Below are 18753 nucleotides of genomic sequence, written 5' to 3'. Positions count from 1 at the left end.
GTTAACATTACATTCAATGATGAAAGATTGAAAGCTTTCCCTCTCAGGCCAGGAACAAGACAAGGGTGCCCATTCTTATCCCTTCTATGCAATTTAGTACTAGAAGTCGTGGCTAGAGCAAGTAGTCAAGAAAAAGAAATGAAAGACATCCAAATCAGAAAGAAAGCTGTAAAAATATCTCTGCAGATGACATGATCTTATATATAGAAAACCCTAAAAAATCCACCAAAAAGTGTTAGAATTAACAAATTTAATAAAGTTGTAAAGTACAAAATGAACATACAAAAATCAGGTGTGGTTTCTATAAACTAAAACAATTTGAAAGAGAAATAAAGAGCACAATCTCATTTCAATAGTATCAAAAAATAAAATAAAATGCTTAGGAATAAATTTAAACAAGGAGGTAAAAAATATGTACACTGACATCTATAAGACATTGATGAAAGAAACTGAAGAAGACATAAATAAAAGGAAAGATAGCCCATGTTCATAGAAGAGAAGAATTAATATTGTTAAAATGTGTCCATATTACAGAAAGCTATCTACAGACTTAATGTAATGTCTATTAAAATTTCAATAGCATTTTTCACATAAATAAGCAATCCTAAAAATTTTAGGGCAATACAAAAAAACTCCAAATAGCCAAAGAAATCTTGAGAAAGAAGAAAAAAGCTGGAGGCATCACACTTTCTGATATCATACATTACAAAGCTATAGTAATTAGAACTATAAGGGACTAGCTTAAAAACCAACACATAGATAAATGAAAAAGAATCAAGAGTCCAGAAATAAACTCTTGTATATATGGTTAACTAATATTTGACAAAGAAACCAAGAATACTCAGTAGAGGAGTGAGCATCTGTTCAGTGGTGCTGGGGAAAATGGATATACATATGCAAAAGAATGTAATTGTGCTCCTATCTTCTACCACTCACAAAAATTAACTTAAAATGGATTACAAACTTAAATGTCAGACCTGAAACAGTAAAACTCCTTGAAGAAAACATAGTGAAAAGCTTCTTAGTATTGGTCTTGGCAATGACCTTTTGGATATGATACCTAAAGTACAAATAACAGAGGTAAAATGAACAAGTGCGACTATATCAAATGAACATGCTTCTCCGTAGCAAAAGAAACAAACAACAAAATGAAGAGGCAACTGATGGAATGGGAAAAAATATTCACAAGCCACATATCTGATAAGAGATTAATATTCAAAATATATAAGGAGATCATACAACTCAATAACAATGAAATAAAACAAAACCCACAAATAAACATAAGAATGAGCAGAGGGCTAGAATAGACATTTTTGCAAAGAAGACATATAAATAACCAAGTACATGAAAGGTGCTCAACATCACTAATCATCAGGGAAATGCAAGTCAAAGACAAAATGAGATATCACTTCACACTGTTAGAATGGTCATCATCAAAAAGGCAAGAGATAGAAGTGCTGGTTAGAATGTGGAGTAAAGGGAATCCTTGGGCACTGTTGGTGTCAATGTGAACTGGTGTAGCCATTATGGAAAACAGTATGGAGGTTCCTCAAAAAATTGAAAAGAGAATTATTATATGATCTAGCAATCTCACTTTTAGGTATATATCTGAAGGAAATGAAATTGCTCTGTCAAAGAAATACCTGCACTCCCATATTCCTTGCAGCATTATTCACAATAGTCAAGGCATGGAAACAACCTAAGTGTCCTTCAATGGAATGGATAAAGAAAATGCGGGGTACATATTCAATGAAATATTTATTCAGCCATAAAAAAGGAGGAAATCCTGCCATGTGCAACAACATAGACAAACCTTGAGTGCATTACGCTAAGTGAAATAACTCAAAGAAAGACAAATACTGTATGACCTTGCTTACATGTGGAATCTAAAAGAGTTGAATTCATTGAAACAGAGAGTAGAATAGTGGTTGCCCAGGGAATAGGGGTTGGGGCAAATGGAGAGAGATCAAAGGGTAAAATTTTCAGTTACATGATGAGTAAGTTCTGAGGATGTAATATACAGAATGTTGACTATAATTAACAATATTGTATATTTGAGAGTTTTTAAGAGAGCAATCTGCAATATTCTCAACACACACACGGAAGGTAAGTACTCAGGTGAATGATGTGTTAACTCACATTACTGTGGTAGTCATTTCAGAATAAATATGTATATCAAATCATCACACTGTACTCCTTAAACTTATACAGTGTTATATGTCAATTATATTTCAGTAAAGCTTGGGGGAAAAGGAAGAATTGGGTTTGGCCAGACACCCACCACCCTGTTACAGCAGACAGAAGAGCAGGATCAATTTAAAAGCTCTTGCAGAGGGCCTGCTTTCTGCCCTGACCTACCTTTGCATACCCAAGCACAGGGGCCAGCATAGCCCCTTGCACTGTGCCCAGGTTGGGAGGGAGGAGCTGCCCCAAGCTGAGAATACTTCAACTTTACATGGTACAGGTATGTGGAGACAAACTCCCTCATCCTGACATTTCTCCCACCTGATGAACCCTGCAGCCTCCATACCACATAGTCCTCAGGACTCTCATTCCCAAACCCAAAGGGAGGCACAAGAGACACAGACCAGCAACCAAGAAACCAGCAGCCTCTTGTCAGCTCTGCAAGTAACTAAATTTGTGAACTTTATCAAATTACTTAAATTCTCTGGGCCTCTCTTCTCATATGCAAACAGGAGATAATATATATTTTTGATTAATTGGCACAGTTGTTGGAAAGACTGAAATATAATAATAGAGATGACACTGGTTTGTATCCAGTGTCAAAAATAAGAGGGATTTTGTTAGACAATATAGTTTTTGGAAATAAGTCTCTTAAAAGATCCAAAGGAATTAATCTATAAATGTAGAATTGCAGGCAAAATAAAAAATGAGCCCTGAAGCAATTAGAAATCTAGAAGTTTGTATCCTAACCAAAATTACTACTAGCATAATGTAAGCAAGAAACAGGGAATGTTACAGGAGAACAGGTCTTTTCCATACCCCTAGTTCGTGCAAAGGGAGACAAAGGCCCAGAGACGGCAAATGGCTTGCCCAAATCACAAAGCAAAGTTGAAGCTGAACCTGGACTAGAACCCGACTTCTTTCTTCTCTCCCTCTCAAGTTCTGTCCAAACCCTGGCCTGGTCCGTGATTCTACCTTACAGAGCATAACATAACTCCACACCTGAAGAAAACACCACTGCCTTCCCCCAGGACATTCACTGAGGGCTGCTGAACTGGGGGAGACTTAATTTCTGGTCTCCACACGTTCAGTTTGCTCATAAGTATAACTCACTCTCCTCCATGTGGAAATTCTTCTGCCGACTCCACAGCACAAAATAAACAGAACATGTTGACCAAGAACTTAAGAACCAGTGGCCAGTGCAGCACCAATGCTGACCCCAGGGCTGCAGGAACTATGGCCTAAATCCTTCTGACTCTTCAGGAAATTGTCTCCAGCTCAGCCCTCCCTGCTAGAATCCTGAAGGTGGGGATGGAGGTGTGTCAAAGGACAATTTCGACTGAAATCCTGCTGTTAAGTCATGGTCTTGGGCATGCTGCGGGGAAAGAACAGAATGTTTTCTTAATCAAGTAGCCTTCAGTTGCTTGGAACAGTAGGGGAGCAAATAAGTGACCCTGGTGAAGTGCCTGGAGGTCCAGCCTCAGGGCAGACCAAACACTGGACTTCGGGTGCCCATCTGGAGACCAATGAACCCCCTGTGGGCTGCTCTCAGTCTGGAGCTGGGCAGAGACTTTGTCTCTTGCAGTGGCCTCAGGCATAGGACACCCCATGCCTCCACCCACCAGTCTCCTCTTCCTCTCTGCAGGTACCTTTGTGGCAGCAGCTGCCTCTACTCACTCGTATCCATGGCCCCTAGTGAGCCTTTGTCAACAGCTGTGAGTATAATGGAGGTAGAAATGGTCACAGATCAAGCCATGTGGATACACGAGGGATCCAGAGCCAGGTTCTACCCCTGCCCACAGGCAGCTCTTTCTGATCCCATATCTGGCCTCCTCTGAGACTGGCCTAACATTTTCCTTGGTCTGGGTCAAGAGAGGAGACAGTATTGTCCTGGGTCAAGTGAACCATCTGCTCTTATCAGGCCCCAGCTAAACAATAGAGAAGTAAATGAATAAAACTATTTTCTTCTTAAATGTTCTTCTCCTATTGAAAGAAATACATATGCATAATTAAATAAAACATGATAATTCCTCCAACATGAGTTCAAAAAAGATGCTTGACCTTTCTCTGCACATGTACTCTACATGGCCTTGGACAATTTATGCTCCTTTTCTGGGCTTCCAATTTCCTATGTATAAAAGGAGAGGAGTAGATTAAATGAGCTCCTACTCTGAATCTACTGCTCCTACAATCCAACAGCCTTCCTCCTCAGAAGCTTCTAAAAGAGTTATTCACTGCCAGAAGCCAGACCTGAACTCTCTTCTCCAGCTTGCCCTGCCCAGAATCCAGGATGGCTTTGGGCTGTTCGCCGGAAGGCAGCTATACATTACAGGAGAACATCTGGCGTTTGTCCCAGTGACAGCCACTCACATCATGTGCTCCTTATGGTAGCCATTAGAGCCCCCCTCCATCATTGCATCACTGCCCAATGTGCATTTGGGCGCTGCCCCAATAGTTCCCCCAACCTCAGGGGCCCTGCTAGCCATAAGGCTAAGACAGCTTACACAAGGCACTTGTCTTCTTGCTGGCCTCCCAACCCCAGTCTGCCCTCCTCATTCCAATGTTAGTTTTAGCCTCTTAAAATACAGCTCTTATAACATCTCCTTGAAAACCTGTTATCTCTCTGGTATCTCTCAACTCAGATCTGAACTCTCATGAATCTGCAAGCCCCATTTCCAGCCCACCCACCTCTTTTGGCATTATCATCCTGTATTCCCAAACGTGTCCCTTCTGTTCAAGCTTCAAGGCAAGTGTCCTGCTATTCTTCAGGACTGACTTGCCATCCCCACCCATCAAAAGTCAACATAAATGTGGCCTCCTCCTAGAAGCTTACTCTGATCACTGCCCATGCTAGACCACAGGGCACCTACAATACTGATAGGCTGACACTGTTCATTCTGGGCTTGCTAGGAATATAATCAGTATAGCCAGTAATGCTGTCATATCTTTACATGATGGTAGATGGCAACTACACTTATCATGGTGGGCATTTAGTAATGTATGTAACTGTTGAATCACAGTGTGATACACCTGAAACCAATATAATATTGTATATCAACTATGCCTCAGTTAAAAAAAAAGAGCAAGTGAGCCAAAGTGACTGAATGGGTCATCTAGTGCTATGACATTGTTACAAGAATGGCTTGCTGGACTTGGTAAGATGTTCTCCGAATTCTCTTGCAGATCTAGTGCAGTCTAGAGGGCTCAGGGAGAAACTGGAAGATCCCAGGTGTGATGTATCCTACAAGTGACTTATCATGGGATGTAATGTATCATGCAAGTAACTCTCAGGATGCAAAGATGCTTCACAAAAGTTTGTAAATATCTTTCATACAAGCAACCATGAGCCAAGTCAGCATCACCTGGAGAACCCTCAACTCTCCTGTATCATCTACAAACCAGAGAGAGGGGAGTAGATGCAGAAGCCACAGCCTAAGGATGCCATGTGACTTAGCTACCTCCTTCAGGGATTTCCTTAGTCTAGAAATTAGATATCCTATCACCAGCACTCCAGGAGCTCCTGCATGACAGCCTGAGAGTTTGCCCAGAGGATATTAAGATTTCAGGGGGCAGACATGTGTCTGCCAGGCACTTCAAATGCAACATGGCCTAAAGTGAATTATCTTCCTCCCCAAATCTACTTCTCCCTTAGAATTTTTATTCTACTGAACCCCTGGTTGCTGAACTGACAAATGTAATTCATTCATTCATTCATTCATTCATCCAACAAATATCTGTGACATGTCAGCAACGTGCTAACTACTAGGATAAAGTAAGGAGCAAAACCAGACATGGTCCCAGCCTTTATATAGCTCACTATCAAATAGGAAAAACAAGCATTAATTATCATGGAATAATTGTAAAGAAATGTAAAAGTGCAACTATGATAAAGCCTTGAAGGGGGGCACATGGTGTTTTAAAGCCTTATAAAATGGAAATTAACCTGATCATGGAGGTCATATAAGTGGCAGTTAAGCTGAGAACTGAGGGATAAGTAAAAATTCAATAGGTGAAGACATGAAGGAAAAGTGTTCTAAGCAGAGGAACAGCAAATGCAAAGGCCAAAGGCAGGAGGAGCACAACAAGCCCAAGGGACTAAGCAAAGGTCTGTATAGCAGAAAAGAGTATGGTGGTATCCACCTCTTCTCCTCCTGGAAACTTCCCATTATCTTTCAAGATCCAGACAAAGAATTTTCACCTCTGAGAAGGCCTCTCTGATCATCCCGGTTAGGGATGAGACTTCCTCTTCTGATACATCAATACCTCCAGTACCTGCCACGATCATGTCCCCCAGACAGGGCTGTAACTCTGTTTACAAACCTGTCTTGACACATGCTCTGATTGCTGCTTGCAGACCAGGATATCCCCTACTCACCTGTGTGCCCAGTGCCTTGCACATCACAGGATCTCAATTAGTGTCTAGGCACATCACAGGATCTCAATTAGTATGTGCAGCATGAATAAATGAATAATAGTGACTAAACTTTCTGCGTTTTCCAAGAGATCCCCCTGACTTCACTCTCTTTCGTTATCCTCAAAAAACACAGACAAGTAAGGGAAATAGTTTTTCCATTATTTACACACAAGGAAAGTGAAGCCCAAAGAGAGTAAGAGAGCACAACGTACCCAGAGCTGAGCTAGAGCTGGAATCCAGATCTCTTGCCAGTCAGTCCAGTGTTCTTTCCCAGAAGATGGGTAGGATAAGAAGGAAGGATATGCCATTTATGATTCTTGTCCTATTCTATACCAAACACTGTGCTTCAATAAACTTTCTAGTTCTAGTCTCACCATTGCACAATGAGTACAAATCGTACTCCATTTTACAGGTGAAGAAACTGAGGCTCCAGGTCAACTGTCTGGCTGCAATGCCCATGCTCTTTTCTCTGCACATTGCCAGTACGTACAGTACAGCTCTCCTCTGATCCTCCATCAGTGGCAGTAAGATGGCCTGAGTCAGTCATTTTGTCCCTCAACCCTGTCTTTTAAACAGGCCCACAGTGCAGCCCACACTCCCAGACCACAGGCTATATTTCACATGGTTTCCAAACCCAGGATATTTGTGTTGTAAGACAAAACCTCCATTTCTCCAGCAGAAAGTGAACACTATACACAATTACCCAGCCAAATTGCTGACGCCTACAGACACTGCATCATGCCAACGGGGTCTGGTCTGCCCAGAGATGTCCTCAGAGGATCAGGCAGGCCCCAGAGCTTGGCACTAAGGGGGGACTCTGGAGCTGGGGGTGGGGAGGCCAGGCTGGCTGGATCACAGGGTCTGGGTGGAGGCTCCATTCCCAGAACAGAGATTGTTCTGGGGGAGAAATGAAGCCACAGAAGTCCAGTGCTGCCCGCCCCAGCTGGTGATGGGTAGGGGAAGCTGGAGGTGATTCCCTGCCCTGCCCAGGAGCTCTTCCCCACAATACCCCTGCTTCCCACAGAGAGCAGTTTGAGTCTGACGCTGCAAAGGCCAATGAGGGTGATGACCCTCAGGCCCTGCAGCCAGAGAAGTGAGGCCCTTAGCTCTTTACCAGTTGGTCCAAAGGGGTGCATTTTCCTGCTTTCAAGGGTTTGGAACTGGGAGAGTTACAAGTGAGCATTCACTACAGGCTCTGGCATCAGACAGACCTGGGATGGAATTACTGTTGACTCTGATTAGGGCCAAACATTTAACATCACTGTGTGTAAGTTTCATTATCTTTAAAATAGTACTATCTGTCTCACAGGGTTGTCCCAGAGGTTTCATGAAACAAAAGATGCAAAGTACCTAACAAACGGGTTGGCCTTTAGTAGGTACTAAATAAATGTGCGTAACCATGAGTCAGTCGTCCCCCACAGGAGTTCTGACTTTTTCACCTAAAGTGCTCTTCCTGGATTTTTTCACTTGGATGAGCCTAAAGCCCAGGAAACAGCCAGAATGCTCAGCAGACATTCAATCATGTCTTAGTCTTACCTTTTTAAGATGACATTTCCCTGGGGGGGAACAAACCCCTCCCTTGCATCAACCCACCAGCACATCACCCAGTGTCAGGCCTTTCCCAGGGCCTCAGACCAGTGGGCCCTCCTTCCCACTTTGTAACCAAATGCTTCTGGGAGGATTACTCTTAAAGGTGGGCAACAGCATACTGAGACAAAGCATACTGAGAAGCGAATCCCAACACAATGCCTGAAAACCCACCATGGAAGCACTTCGAATCATTCTTTAGTGTTAAGGATTGACCCTCACTGCTCCCCTTTCCAAACATTAACAGCCTTGGGCAGGGTAAAGTTCTTGGAGCGAACTAGGTAGAACTTTGCGATGTGGCTAGAGCCCTGCCTGGCATTCAGATGCCCCTGGCAACCCATCTCTCTTACAGATTAAGAGGTAACAAATGATTCCCTAACTACCTGGCAGACCTGAGACCCCCCTCATTAGGAAAGAGAAAGAAGTGAGCACTAGCCTATGGCTTCATAGGTGAAGGGAAGGGGGTAGAAAAGCACCCCAGCATGTGTTCCTCCACATTTCAATGCCCATACTCCTCGTCCTGAGTTCTGGCTCCAGAAAAGCCATCTCTGACCAGAGACTGTGTGGTGCACACTGGGGGAGGCAGAGCTCACATCCAAGAGACACAGGCCTCCCAGCAGAGCCCAGGGCCTAGGCAGGGTCACGTAAAGAAGGGGTGACCATAGGGTCAAGGTCAGGCTTAGGGCAGGGGTCAAACTCCTTCGGGCAACCAGACACGCATGCTTTTGAGACAGGAGGGAGCTGGCAGCTTAAGCATTTAGAGCATGGGACAATTATCAATGGCCCAATTCATTCTCAACAATCCCCACTGTCTAAGCCAACACAGATATGGGCATTATCTAGGGCTACTAGGAAGAAAAGCCCCAAGATAAGGTCATGAATCAGAGCCCAAAGATACAGAAGCCAAAACTGAGATATAATGTTTAAAAACCAGATGAAATACTTCAAACTGAAGAAGTACCCAAAAAAGTCCATGCAACATAGTTCCCATTCTCAATAGACCAACAGAGTGCTTAATTGCTGGCTGTTCATTTACTTATTCTGATCTCTTTCTACAAGGAATGTGGGAGTTTACAGTTAAAGATCTGTATATTATGAAGTTACTAAAGAAGAATTAAAAGTCAAAGCCAGAGTTCCAACTAACACAGTTACTAGGATGAAGTGATGTAAGAGACTATGAGCTTCCTAGCAACCCAAGTAAGAAGAGAAACAAGTAAGTAAGATTATGCTATATGCTCAGGAGTTACACAGACCTGTAGAAATCCCTTGAGTACTCCAAGTTTCAATTTCCTTGAGAAAATAAATAAAAAGGGAGTATTACCTAACAAAGTTGTAAAAAAATAAATGAAATAAAGTATACATTAAAGATTCAATAAATGGTACTTGTTATTGTTATTCTGTTGTCTTATTTCTCTTATTTAAACTAGAACTATGTTAACTTAGTGGGGTTGCCCTGATGTTCTGTGATTCCTCAGTGTTGCTCTTAAATTCTGATAGGTAGGTATTTATAGTTGATTGCAAAAAAGAAAAAACAAGGGGGGAACAGCCTGAGACTGAATCACTATGACTCCTTCAGTTTTTCAGAGTCTTTTCCTGAGTCCTAAGAAGGCTGGGAGCCCCCACAAAGGAGAAGGCTAGGGAAGGCATGGAGACTTACTTCCCCTGCCACATTCACTCTGCAAGAAGGCTGCCAGGCTGACCACACCTACCCTCTTTTCAACATCCCCAAGGCAGAGGACCAGGCCAGAGGAAGGTAGATCTTAGCAGCCCCTCAAGAAATGACTAAAGCCCATCTGTTTTCCTAAATATTAGGGGACTTGGTGGGATGAGACTTCAGGCCCTCCTTGGACCAAACCATAAACACTCTGGAAGAAAAAGTCAATGTTATCTTTCTCCCTTTCCAGCTGAAGGCGCACATTTAGTCCAGGCACCTCACTGAAGCCTGTCTAGAGGAGAATGACCAAGAGAGGAGGGGTCTGGAAACCATAATACCAGCAACAATAAGAACAATGACCAGCTGATATTTGGGGCACCTATTCTTCCAAGCACTGTTTAGTTCATCCCCAGGAGTCTCCAGGGGAAGGAGGTCAGGGAGAACAAGATTCTATCAAGAAAAGACCCAACCACTAGGAAATGGGAGAAGAGTAAAGCAAGGTGGGCACTTCCAGCCTGGCCTGCATAAGGAAGACTCAACATAGGATGTATCAAAACCAAAGAAGAGAAGGAATCAGTCCAACTCACTGTTCCTCTCTGTCAGTGACTGTCCAGACCCCAACCCACAGAAGACTCGCTGATTTTCTGTAACAGGTGCTGAGCTCTGCCTCAGCCTTGCAAGACTGGCCTTTTCACTTGAAAAGGAAAAGCTGCTTCCTAATCCCAGATCCTGAGGCCCTGAGGTTCCATGGGCAGCCTCAGTTCCAGATCAAATGGGAAACCCAAAGGCACTCTCTCACCATCTGCCCTCAACCCCCAGCCAAAGCCCCCGTGACTTAAGATATTCTCTACCAAAGTCAGTTTCTTGGGCTTACTGCCCAAGATGCCCTGTGTAAACTAAAGGGACATTAAAAGGGGGCCTGGAGGCTGAGAGTGGGTCAAGCCAAGGACGCAGGTTTGTGTACTTGCATATTTTACACATGTAGATGCCTGTTGCATACATGTCATTGTCTGCAGGTGTATATATAGAAAGTGTCTAAGTGTTTGCATGAATGTCCTGAGAAGTGCATGCAATACTGGTGTGCATGGCAGAAATGTGTGTGGACACCCTGTGAGTGTTTGTGGATGGGCATGACTGTGTGGTCTCTTTCATTGTCCTCCTGCCTGGACCAACAGTGGGGTCCCCGCAAGCTGTTTCTCCACCCTCTTCAGCAAGTTGGTGTAGCTCAAAGCCTCTGCCCAACACTGAGGTGAGTGGGGCTCTGAGAAACCTGCCTACAGTCCTGAGAAACCAAAGCCATATGACCCACAGAGAAGACACCACAGCCTCTGCCTTCAAGGGTGACTCACACACACGTATCCACCAGGCACACTGGCTCAGCCCACTGGAGCCTTCCTACCATACACAGGAATGCACTTCCCAGGAGCAGACGGGGTCCACACTGGGCTATATGGGCCACACAGACATACATGCCACCTGCAGGCACACCAGACCATCCACACCCAAGGCCCTGCAAATACTGACCAACTCTCCGGCTCACACTCACGCCCTGGAACACATGCTAGAAAGTTCCACACGCTAAAACCTCGTCCCAGACACACTCCCTCCCATGGCAACCGTTCCCACTCACCAGCACTCACACCGACGCTCTTACACCTACTGTCCAAACAGTCACGAACACGCTCTGTCCCCACTGGGCCGATAGGTCCAGCCCTGGAGTGCGAAGGCAGCCGCGGGATTGGAGTGAGTCCACTTACTTGGAGAGCGCGCGGTGAGCGCGGCGCAGACAGGCAGACAGCAGCGGAGGCAGGGCGCGAGTGGCCGCCAGGCCTGCAGCCCAGAGGCCAAGGGCCGCCCCGCGCCCCCGCCCACCCGCCGCCAGGAGGTTACAGGACCTTCAGCAACAGCGCGCTGCCTGCCAAGCCTCCGGCCAACGCCGGGCCACGAAGCTATTTTGGAGGCGCCCGGCGGTGGAAATCCGCACCCCTGTGGGGAGCACTGGAATGGGGACGCGGTCAGGTTTAATTAGAGACCTGGCTCACCCTGGACCCGGCGTGGGTCACGGCGGGTGAGCACCCCGGAGCCTCAGAGCCCTCTGGGCGTAGGATGCCCACATCTGCCCCGCATGACAACATCTGGAGAGGGGAAGGGAACGCGCCGCGATTGCTTCCCTTGGAGTTGAAACGAAACAAGGAGGGGCTTGGGTGCGGTTCATATCCTCCGCGGAGGGAGCCAACAAACTTTGAGCTGTCCCCAGGCGCTTGGAATGCGACTTGGTTCATTCACCACAGGTGGCTCTGTTTGGAACCTAAATCGCCCCTCAGATCAGCCGCCTCCGGATCACCGACGTGCCAACGATGACAAAGGCGGTTGCTGAGACTCCTCACTTGGGGCACATCAAACTTCCCCTCTGGACGTCCTTGTGTCAGTAGGCTAAACCTAGAGAAGGCTCCCACCGAAAAGTTCGGAAGTGTTGCCTTCTTGAACTGGCAGGAAGCTGCAGGCTCATGCCACCAATTTCTTCTGCCCTCCTGTGAATCCCAGGGGGCATGGAGGGCCCCTACCCACTCTCAGGGAGCACCAAAGGCAGCCATTGGCCTCCCTTGGGCCCTGTTCCCAAACTTGAATCCTCTCATTGTTAGGACGTTCCCCTTGACATCTAACCTAAATCCTCATATACAAACTGTCAATATGCTCCCACTATGTGTTCAGGGTGAGGGAGGCCAGCTCCATCTCCACGACACAAGGACCACTCCAGATCCCATCTCAGCCTTTCTTCCTTGGTGCTAATATCCCTGTTCCCTTTTTCAGGCCACAGCTAAAAATGATGATTTCTCCCTGGCCCTGAACACACTGCAACTCCTGACATTAACTGTCTCAGCTCCTTGGGGAACCTCAGGCCCTGTGGGTGCCCAAGCCACTCTCCTGAAACAGCCAGCTTTGACTCCAGCCTCTATCCATCCCAGAAGCCTGATTCTACTCCCCAGTCCCTCAAGAAGAGCTTCATTTCCTATCTCAACCAAAGGTGTCTCAGGACCTGGGGACAGAGCTTGGGCCCCAGCCACCCGCATTAACACTGGAGCCACAACCTTCCTCAAATGGCCGAAGTTTGCAGTATTATTTCTCTGAGTCTGTTTCTAGGAGGTAATAAAAATAGTCTGGACTTTGTCTCTGAAGAGTCCTGACTGCATCCTGACTGTGTGTCCTTGGACTAGTCACCTAACCTCTCTGAGGATCAGTTTTCCCATATTTACAATAGGGATCATAATAATCTCTGCCTAGCTCATAGGTTATTGAAAGTATGAAATCAGATCAAGAATGTAAAAGTACCTGGAAAGTAAAAATACTTTGTAGTAGCCTAGAAATGAAATGAGGTTAGATCATAAACATGATAAATATTAGCAAAAATCCTCAGAGAACTTTAATTCCCAGGACCACATTCTGTGCCTCGGTTTCAGAGCAAAAAAGGAAGAGACTTGTTTGCTAAATGTTCCCTCAGAGCACTTGGTATCAATGTCCCCCACCCTGCAATTTCCAACACACACACACTTGCCCAGATACATACAGCACAGCACAGCTTCCTGGGCTCCTGTCGGCCCCACAGGCCCCAGCCGCCTACACCCTCGCTAGCTGCCTCTCCACTCCCAGGAGGCCGCCTCATGGCTCCCGTCTTGGCTGTAGCAACTCCAGGTCTCCCTAAAGAGGACTCGGTGAGTAACTCCTCTCTCCTTGCCCATCCTCCTGGGCCATGGCCCAAGCAAGGCCTGTGACTTGGAGCAAAGGTACAGAGGCCTTCTCCACGGCAGTTCAGAACTGAGGTGACTGAAGGAGCTCAGAATTGGAGCCTCATCCTCCTCGGCCCCCACCCCTCTGCCTGCCTGGCTTCCCAGCGCTGTCCTGCTTAATTCTTAATGGAAATTCCATCCCCAGCACTGGCCTTGGCTGTCTCAGAGAGTCCAGGCTTGGGCCAACAGCAGACTCCACCCAGACAGGAGGTCTGCCTCACCATATAAGCACAGATACACACATATGCAAATACATACAAACACACAGAGACTTGCTCAGAGACATTCACAAACTCAGAGTTTCACATCCAGATGCATCCATACACAGAAAGATAAGAGGCATTATAATTACTAATATTTTTTACTGCATGGTACTAGGTACTTTACAGAGATCAACTTCCCTAACCCTCACAGCAGTATTCATTCTGGTATTATCCCCAGTTCACACATGAGGAAACTGAGGCATTGGGAGGCTAAGTAACTTGTACAAGGCATCTAGTAATAACAGCCTAACACATGAGCACCAGGAACTGGGCTCAAGGGCTCATATGCAGTTTCATTTCACACCATAACAACTTTATGCAGAAGTTATTATTATTCCTATAATACAGGTCAGGAAAATGGAGGTTAAATGATTTACATCACCTGCCTGTGGCCTTACAGCTTGTGAGATAAAGGGAATTCTACACATATATGCATGGGAACCCTCAGATGAATACAGAGACACACAGACAGACACAAGCACATGTACACTCAGAGGCTCAGCCACAGATAGTTTCTTCTGCCGAAGTGGAAGCCTCGGGAGTGGTCCAGAGCTGCATCAGGCAAAGGTCCTCACTAGCCTGCCTATGTCCTTCCCTCCCGAAAGGCCTATCCCAGCTCTACCAACTTCATAAGTAACTTCAAGAAGCAAAGTTCAGGCTTCAATGGACAGAAGATTTCAAGTTAACAGTTCAGCCAACCACACCAATAGTCAACCCCCAGTCCAGTTTGCCCAGCAAACCTTACACGGTCAAGGGAAGAAGGCAGAAGGGATTGTATAGGGTGCACCTCAGAGATTATGGGCACTGTCTAGGGGCTGGCTGAGGATTGCTCCCAGCCTCCAGGCCCAGGCAAGGCCGGGTAAGACCCAGAAGACAAGGTACGGCATAAGAGCCCAAGGCTCATGTAGAAGAGAGCACGTGCTGCCCAAGGGGCAGGAGCCATACTGCAGACAAGATGGCAAGAATTTGGTGGAAGAGGGGCAGGGGAGAAGATGGGCAGGGCCATGATGTAAGAAAAGTAGCAAAGTCCAGACCACAGGGAGTTAAGAAAACAGGCCTGCAGAAGAAGAGAGGAGAAGGGTTCAGCAGCCCAGGAAGTTTACACGCCAACCTGGACACCTCCATGCAGAGGCTGTGCTGGCCCTGGGCTGTCCTCCCAGGCAGCCCCACCAGAGAGCCCTCAGGAAGGCCTGTCATATACAGAATGATCATCTCTCAGTTTCCCACCCTCATCCCCAACCCAGAATTCCCCTGTTGTCTCTGCTGATACAAGCCAGCCCACCCTGTGGTCTGAGGACAGTTCAGCATGGCATCCCTATGGGGCTTCTGGATCAGAGAAGGGTCTCTCGAGAGCTTTCAGGTGATATGCACACTACTGGTCTTGGGGTCTCACTCTGAAAACACTTTATAGAACAGGAGAAAGTCAGAGGTCATTCCAGCTCAAAACAAAATGTACCACCTAACTTCAGAGTTTGAAAGGTTTCTTCTGCCGGGTCCCTAAAGGAAGAATTTATGCTCCTATAGTTCGTGCTTTCTCATCCTCAGTTTCCATCTTCCCAGCTTCTGCACTGGCCCCACTGCAGACACCCCATTAACTCATTGAGGCATTGGCCCGTTCATCCTTCCAGGCCTTCCTCTGCAACGCTCTCTTCCAGCCTCTGCACTGGTCAGTCAGCGGGTCTCCGGGGGTCTCTGTGATGGCTTCTCTGCCGCAGCCCATCTCAACTAAGAGATGATGTCCTTTACTCTGTCCTCCACCTGCTCAGGGAAGGTTATCAAGATGAGGGACCTGAACAAAAATAGCTAATGACCAGGCAGGCTTCAGGCCCAGGGATGGAGATATCAGATCAGAAGTTCATGACGATAGCAGCTGAAAGGACAGCCCACCCACAGAGATGAGAGATGGGCAAGAATCCCAGTAGGCACAGCTGCCACCTAATGTCCCACAGTTCCCTCCAGTGTCCCTGAGATGTGCACAGCTAGATGCTGCCCTGCCTCCAGGAGTGATGGTGGGACAGGGCACCCAGGGAAGCCAGAGAGAGGTGAATCTGCCCCAGAGTCCCAGACGCTCTGGTGCAGACATGCCATTAACTCATCTGGGCAATGGCCCACCCATCCCTCCAGGCCTTCCTCTGCAATGCTCTCAAAAGGGAAAAATTTTCCCAACTTTGAGAGCCACTGTGAGAACCTATAATATAATTAGAACAGGGCTGGAAAGGGGCTGCAGGGGATCTGAAATGTTACTATCAGCTAGAATTGCCTGGGGGGTTAAATGCAGATTCCCAGGTCTCCCTCCCTCAGTGGTTCTGATTTAGCAAGCAGGTGGAGAGCTGCAGCCTCGCTGCACCTCTCTTCCCAACTCTGTGTCCAGGGGCTTCACTCTACTAGCTTGAAATGGGCCATGGTGGGAGTATTTATTTACACCACAGAAACTGGGCAAACACTACAAATCAGGGTGTTTTGTTCTGTTTTACCCGGCTTTGTTTTCCAAAGCCTGCTGTGGACCATTTAGCAGCACACCATGGAACACGTGTGTCTCTATTTTTAAGCATCCCAAGCGTTTATGATGCAGATCCATTTTGAAAAAGAAACAGTGGTCCAGTGATAAGGTTCTAACCCCAAAACCTCATTTTTCAGATAGGGAAACTGGGGCCAGTGAGGGGAAAATCTTGGTCATGGTCACTGTAGTAGCCCCTGTAGTGGGATCACAGCTATTCAGGTTGGGGCATTATCAGGGAGCTAGGGGAGCCCTGACTATCTTCTTGACAGTCTCCTGCATCCTCTCCACCACACACCCACTGTGGCTCATTGCCTAAGTGAGGGAGGGCAGGAAGGTCCTGCCACTTGAGGACCAATCAGATTACCTTTCATGAGCATTTGGAATTTGAACAGGCTGGACTAGAGGTTATTAGTGGCCAGATCACCTAACTGGAGTTCTCTGGACAGCAAGAACATCAATCCCAGGTGCTGAGGGCCCCAGGGCTGCCCTGCCCTTCCCAAGCCTTAACTGTTCAACTCTTCACTGAATTCAGAGCTCCTGAGCCTCCTCCCAACAAACTTCCTGTCTTACTTACAGTAACACGCTGTCTTCCTTTACTCACAATAAAAACCACCTTCAGACATATAGCCACAGAACAAGCAAGTCAAAATAAAAACCCAAGACCCCTGCCCCTTTGTCTTGCCCCTCCATCCAGCTGCAACAGTAGTAGTGAGTGTGCAAATGTGCAATTCCCCAGGGTGGAGGTTTTTCAAGATGGGTCCTAGACCAGCCTTATCAGCAGGCCCTGGGATCACATAGCAAATACAAATTGTCAGGCCTCACCTCAGAATTACTGATTCAGCAGGTCCAGCAAGTTAGTATAACAAGACTTCCAGGTGATTCTGATATCCACCAAACTTTGAGGACCACCACTCTAGTGGGAGAGGCTATAGCTCCTGCTTCCTGAACAATGAATCAAAGGCTGTTCATCTCAGGAATAAATGCCATCAGGGTGCCAGGCCAGGCCAGCATAAGCAGTGTGGCCAGTCACACTCCTTCCTGGCCAGCCTCCTTAAACCTACACTCCTGGGGAATCTCAGGCATTGTGGATAAAGTGAAGGTTCCTGTGGCCAGGATTCTCACCTGGCCCTGGTTGGCTAGCTCACTTCACAAATGTGGGCAGTACGTTGCTACTGACTCTATAAAAGAGCCCTGCCCAATACTCTGGGCAACACAGTGGCAAGGCTGCAAGGCTTCAGGAGAGCAGAGCAGAGGCTGGAGTGGTGGCAGTGCCGAGGACAGAGGGGCCCCAAGGCAGAGACTGGCTTGCCGCAGGCAAACTCGCTCTGAGTGAATGGGATTCTAGTGATTGACCTGCCACCGTGGAAATAAAGTTGAGTATAACCCTTTCACCCCAAGAACATTCTACTGTCATTTCTTTGGTCACATTGAATCCACAGTGAACTTGCCTGGCTGAAACCCATTGGCAAGACAGGCATCTGAACCATGGCCATACATCATAAGCTAAGATATAAACCCTCTTTCCAAAGTCTAAAGAGCAGCACCTTTCCAAAAACAGTGGGACAAGCTCAGCAGAGACGCAGTGGGAAAATGCTACATCTGTCACTGTCTTGATGCTTCATTGAGTGGGTGACTCAGTGGCCATTCCCTGGCCCTTGGATTCTCAGAAGCATGCTCAGGACATGCTTCAGGAGTCTCTATGGAAGGAGACCTGCCAAGGACCTGGCTCTAGAAGCCACTTTGACCTCTAAAATGAGCCTACTTTTTCCACTTTCTTGTTCTCCTAGGATCAGGGAGAAAGAAGAGGTTCGAGGGTAATTGAAGAAGTGAGGTCTTTGAGACAGGATCAAAATAATAATAAAAATAGATACTACTATGTTACCAGGTATTCACTTCTTGAATGTGAGCCCTGTCTGTACGAAGCATTTTCCACAGATTACCCAGCTATGTCTCCCCACAATCTAATGATGTATAATTACTGTTGCCACTTCAGAAGGAAGGGGACAGGGGCTGAGAGAGGTTAAGATCACACAGCCCATTAGTAGATCAAAGATTTAAACCCAGTTCTGACTCTAGGCCCCACAGATTTCACTGTACAACACAAGAACGCAGGTGCAGAGGTTCACTAAGACAGGAGGAAATACACCTGCTGCTTAAAGGGAAGGCCCAGTGCAAGCTCAGATAGGGTGGGGAAGGACAGGTGAAAGCATCCTTTCCTAAAGGGGGGAGACCCTGGGATTTGTGGCAAATAAAGGGGCAGAAATAGGGATAGGATCTTGAGGAGTCAAGGAAGGAACAGCCCAGTTCTGCTGTTAGGAATGGCAGTCATGGTCAAGCTGGAGTTGAAAAACATACTGAAATGAAGC

General features: G+C 46.6%; 1 protein-coding gene across 3 annotated transcripts in view; it reads right to left on the bottom strand.

Moving 5' to 3' along the window:
* INSC (INSC spindle orientation adaptor protein) overlaps positions 1-13694 on the bottom strand; it is a 129747-nt gene extending 116053 nt beyond the window's left edge. For 2 of the 3 annotated variants that reach the window (XM_073216249.1, XM_037026962.2), the window contains exon 1: positions 13405-13694. In XM_073216249.1, the coding sequence (XP_073072350.1) occupies positions 13405-13500 (96 nt within the window). In that variant the 5' untranslated portion in view covers positions 13501-13694. Of the gene's footprint in view, positions 1-11596; positions 11955-13404 lie in introns of those variants that run through there. The other variant, XM_017649056.3, reaches the window with a different exon arrangement.
* Between the last annotated feature and the right edge of the window lie 5059 nt (positions 13695-18753).

Source organism: Manis javanica, chromosome 11 (genome assembly GCF_040802235.1).
Source record: "Manis javanica isolate MJ-LG chromosome 11, MJ_LKY, whole genome shotgun sequence".
Lineage (NCBI taxonomy): Eukaryota > Metazoa > Chordata > Mammalia > Pholidota > Manidae > Manis > Manis javanica.
This window is presented reverse-complemented; position numbering and strand designations above follow the sequence as displayed.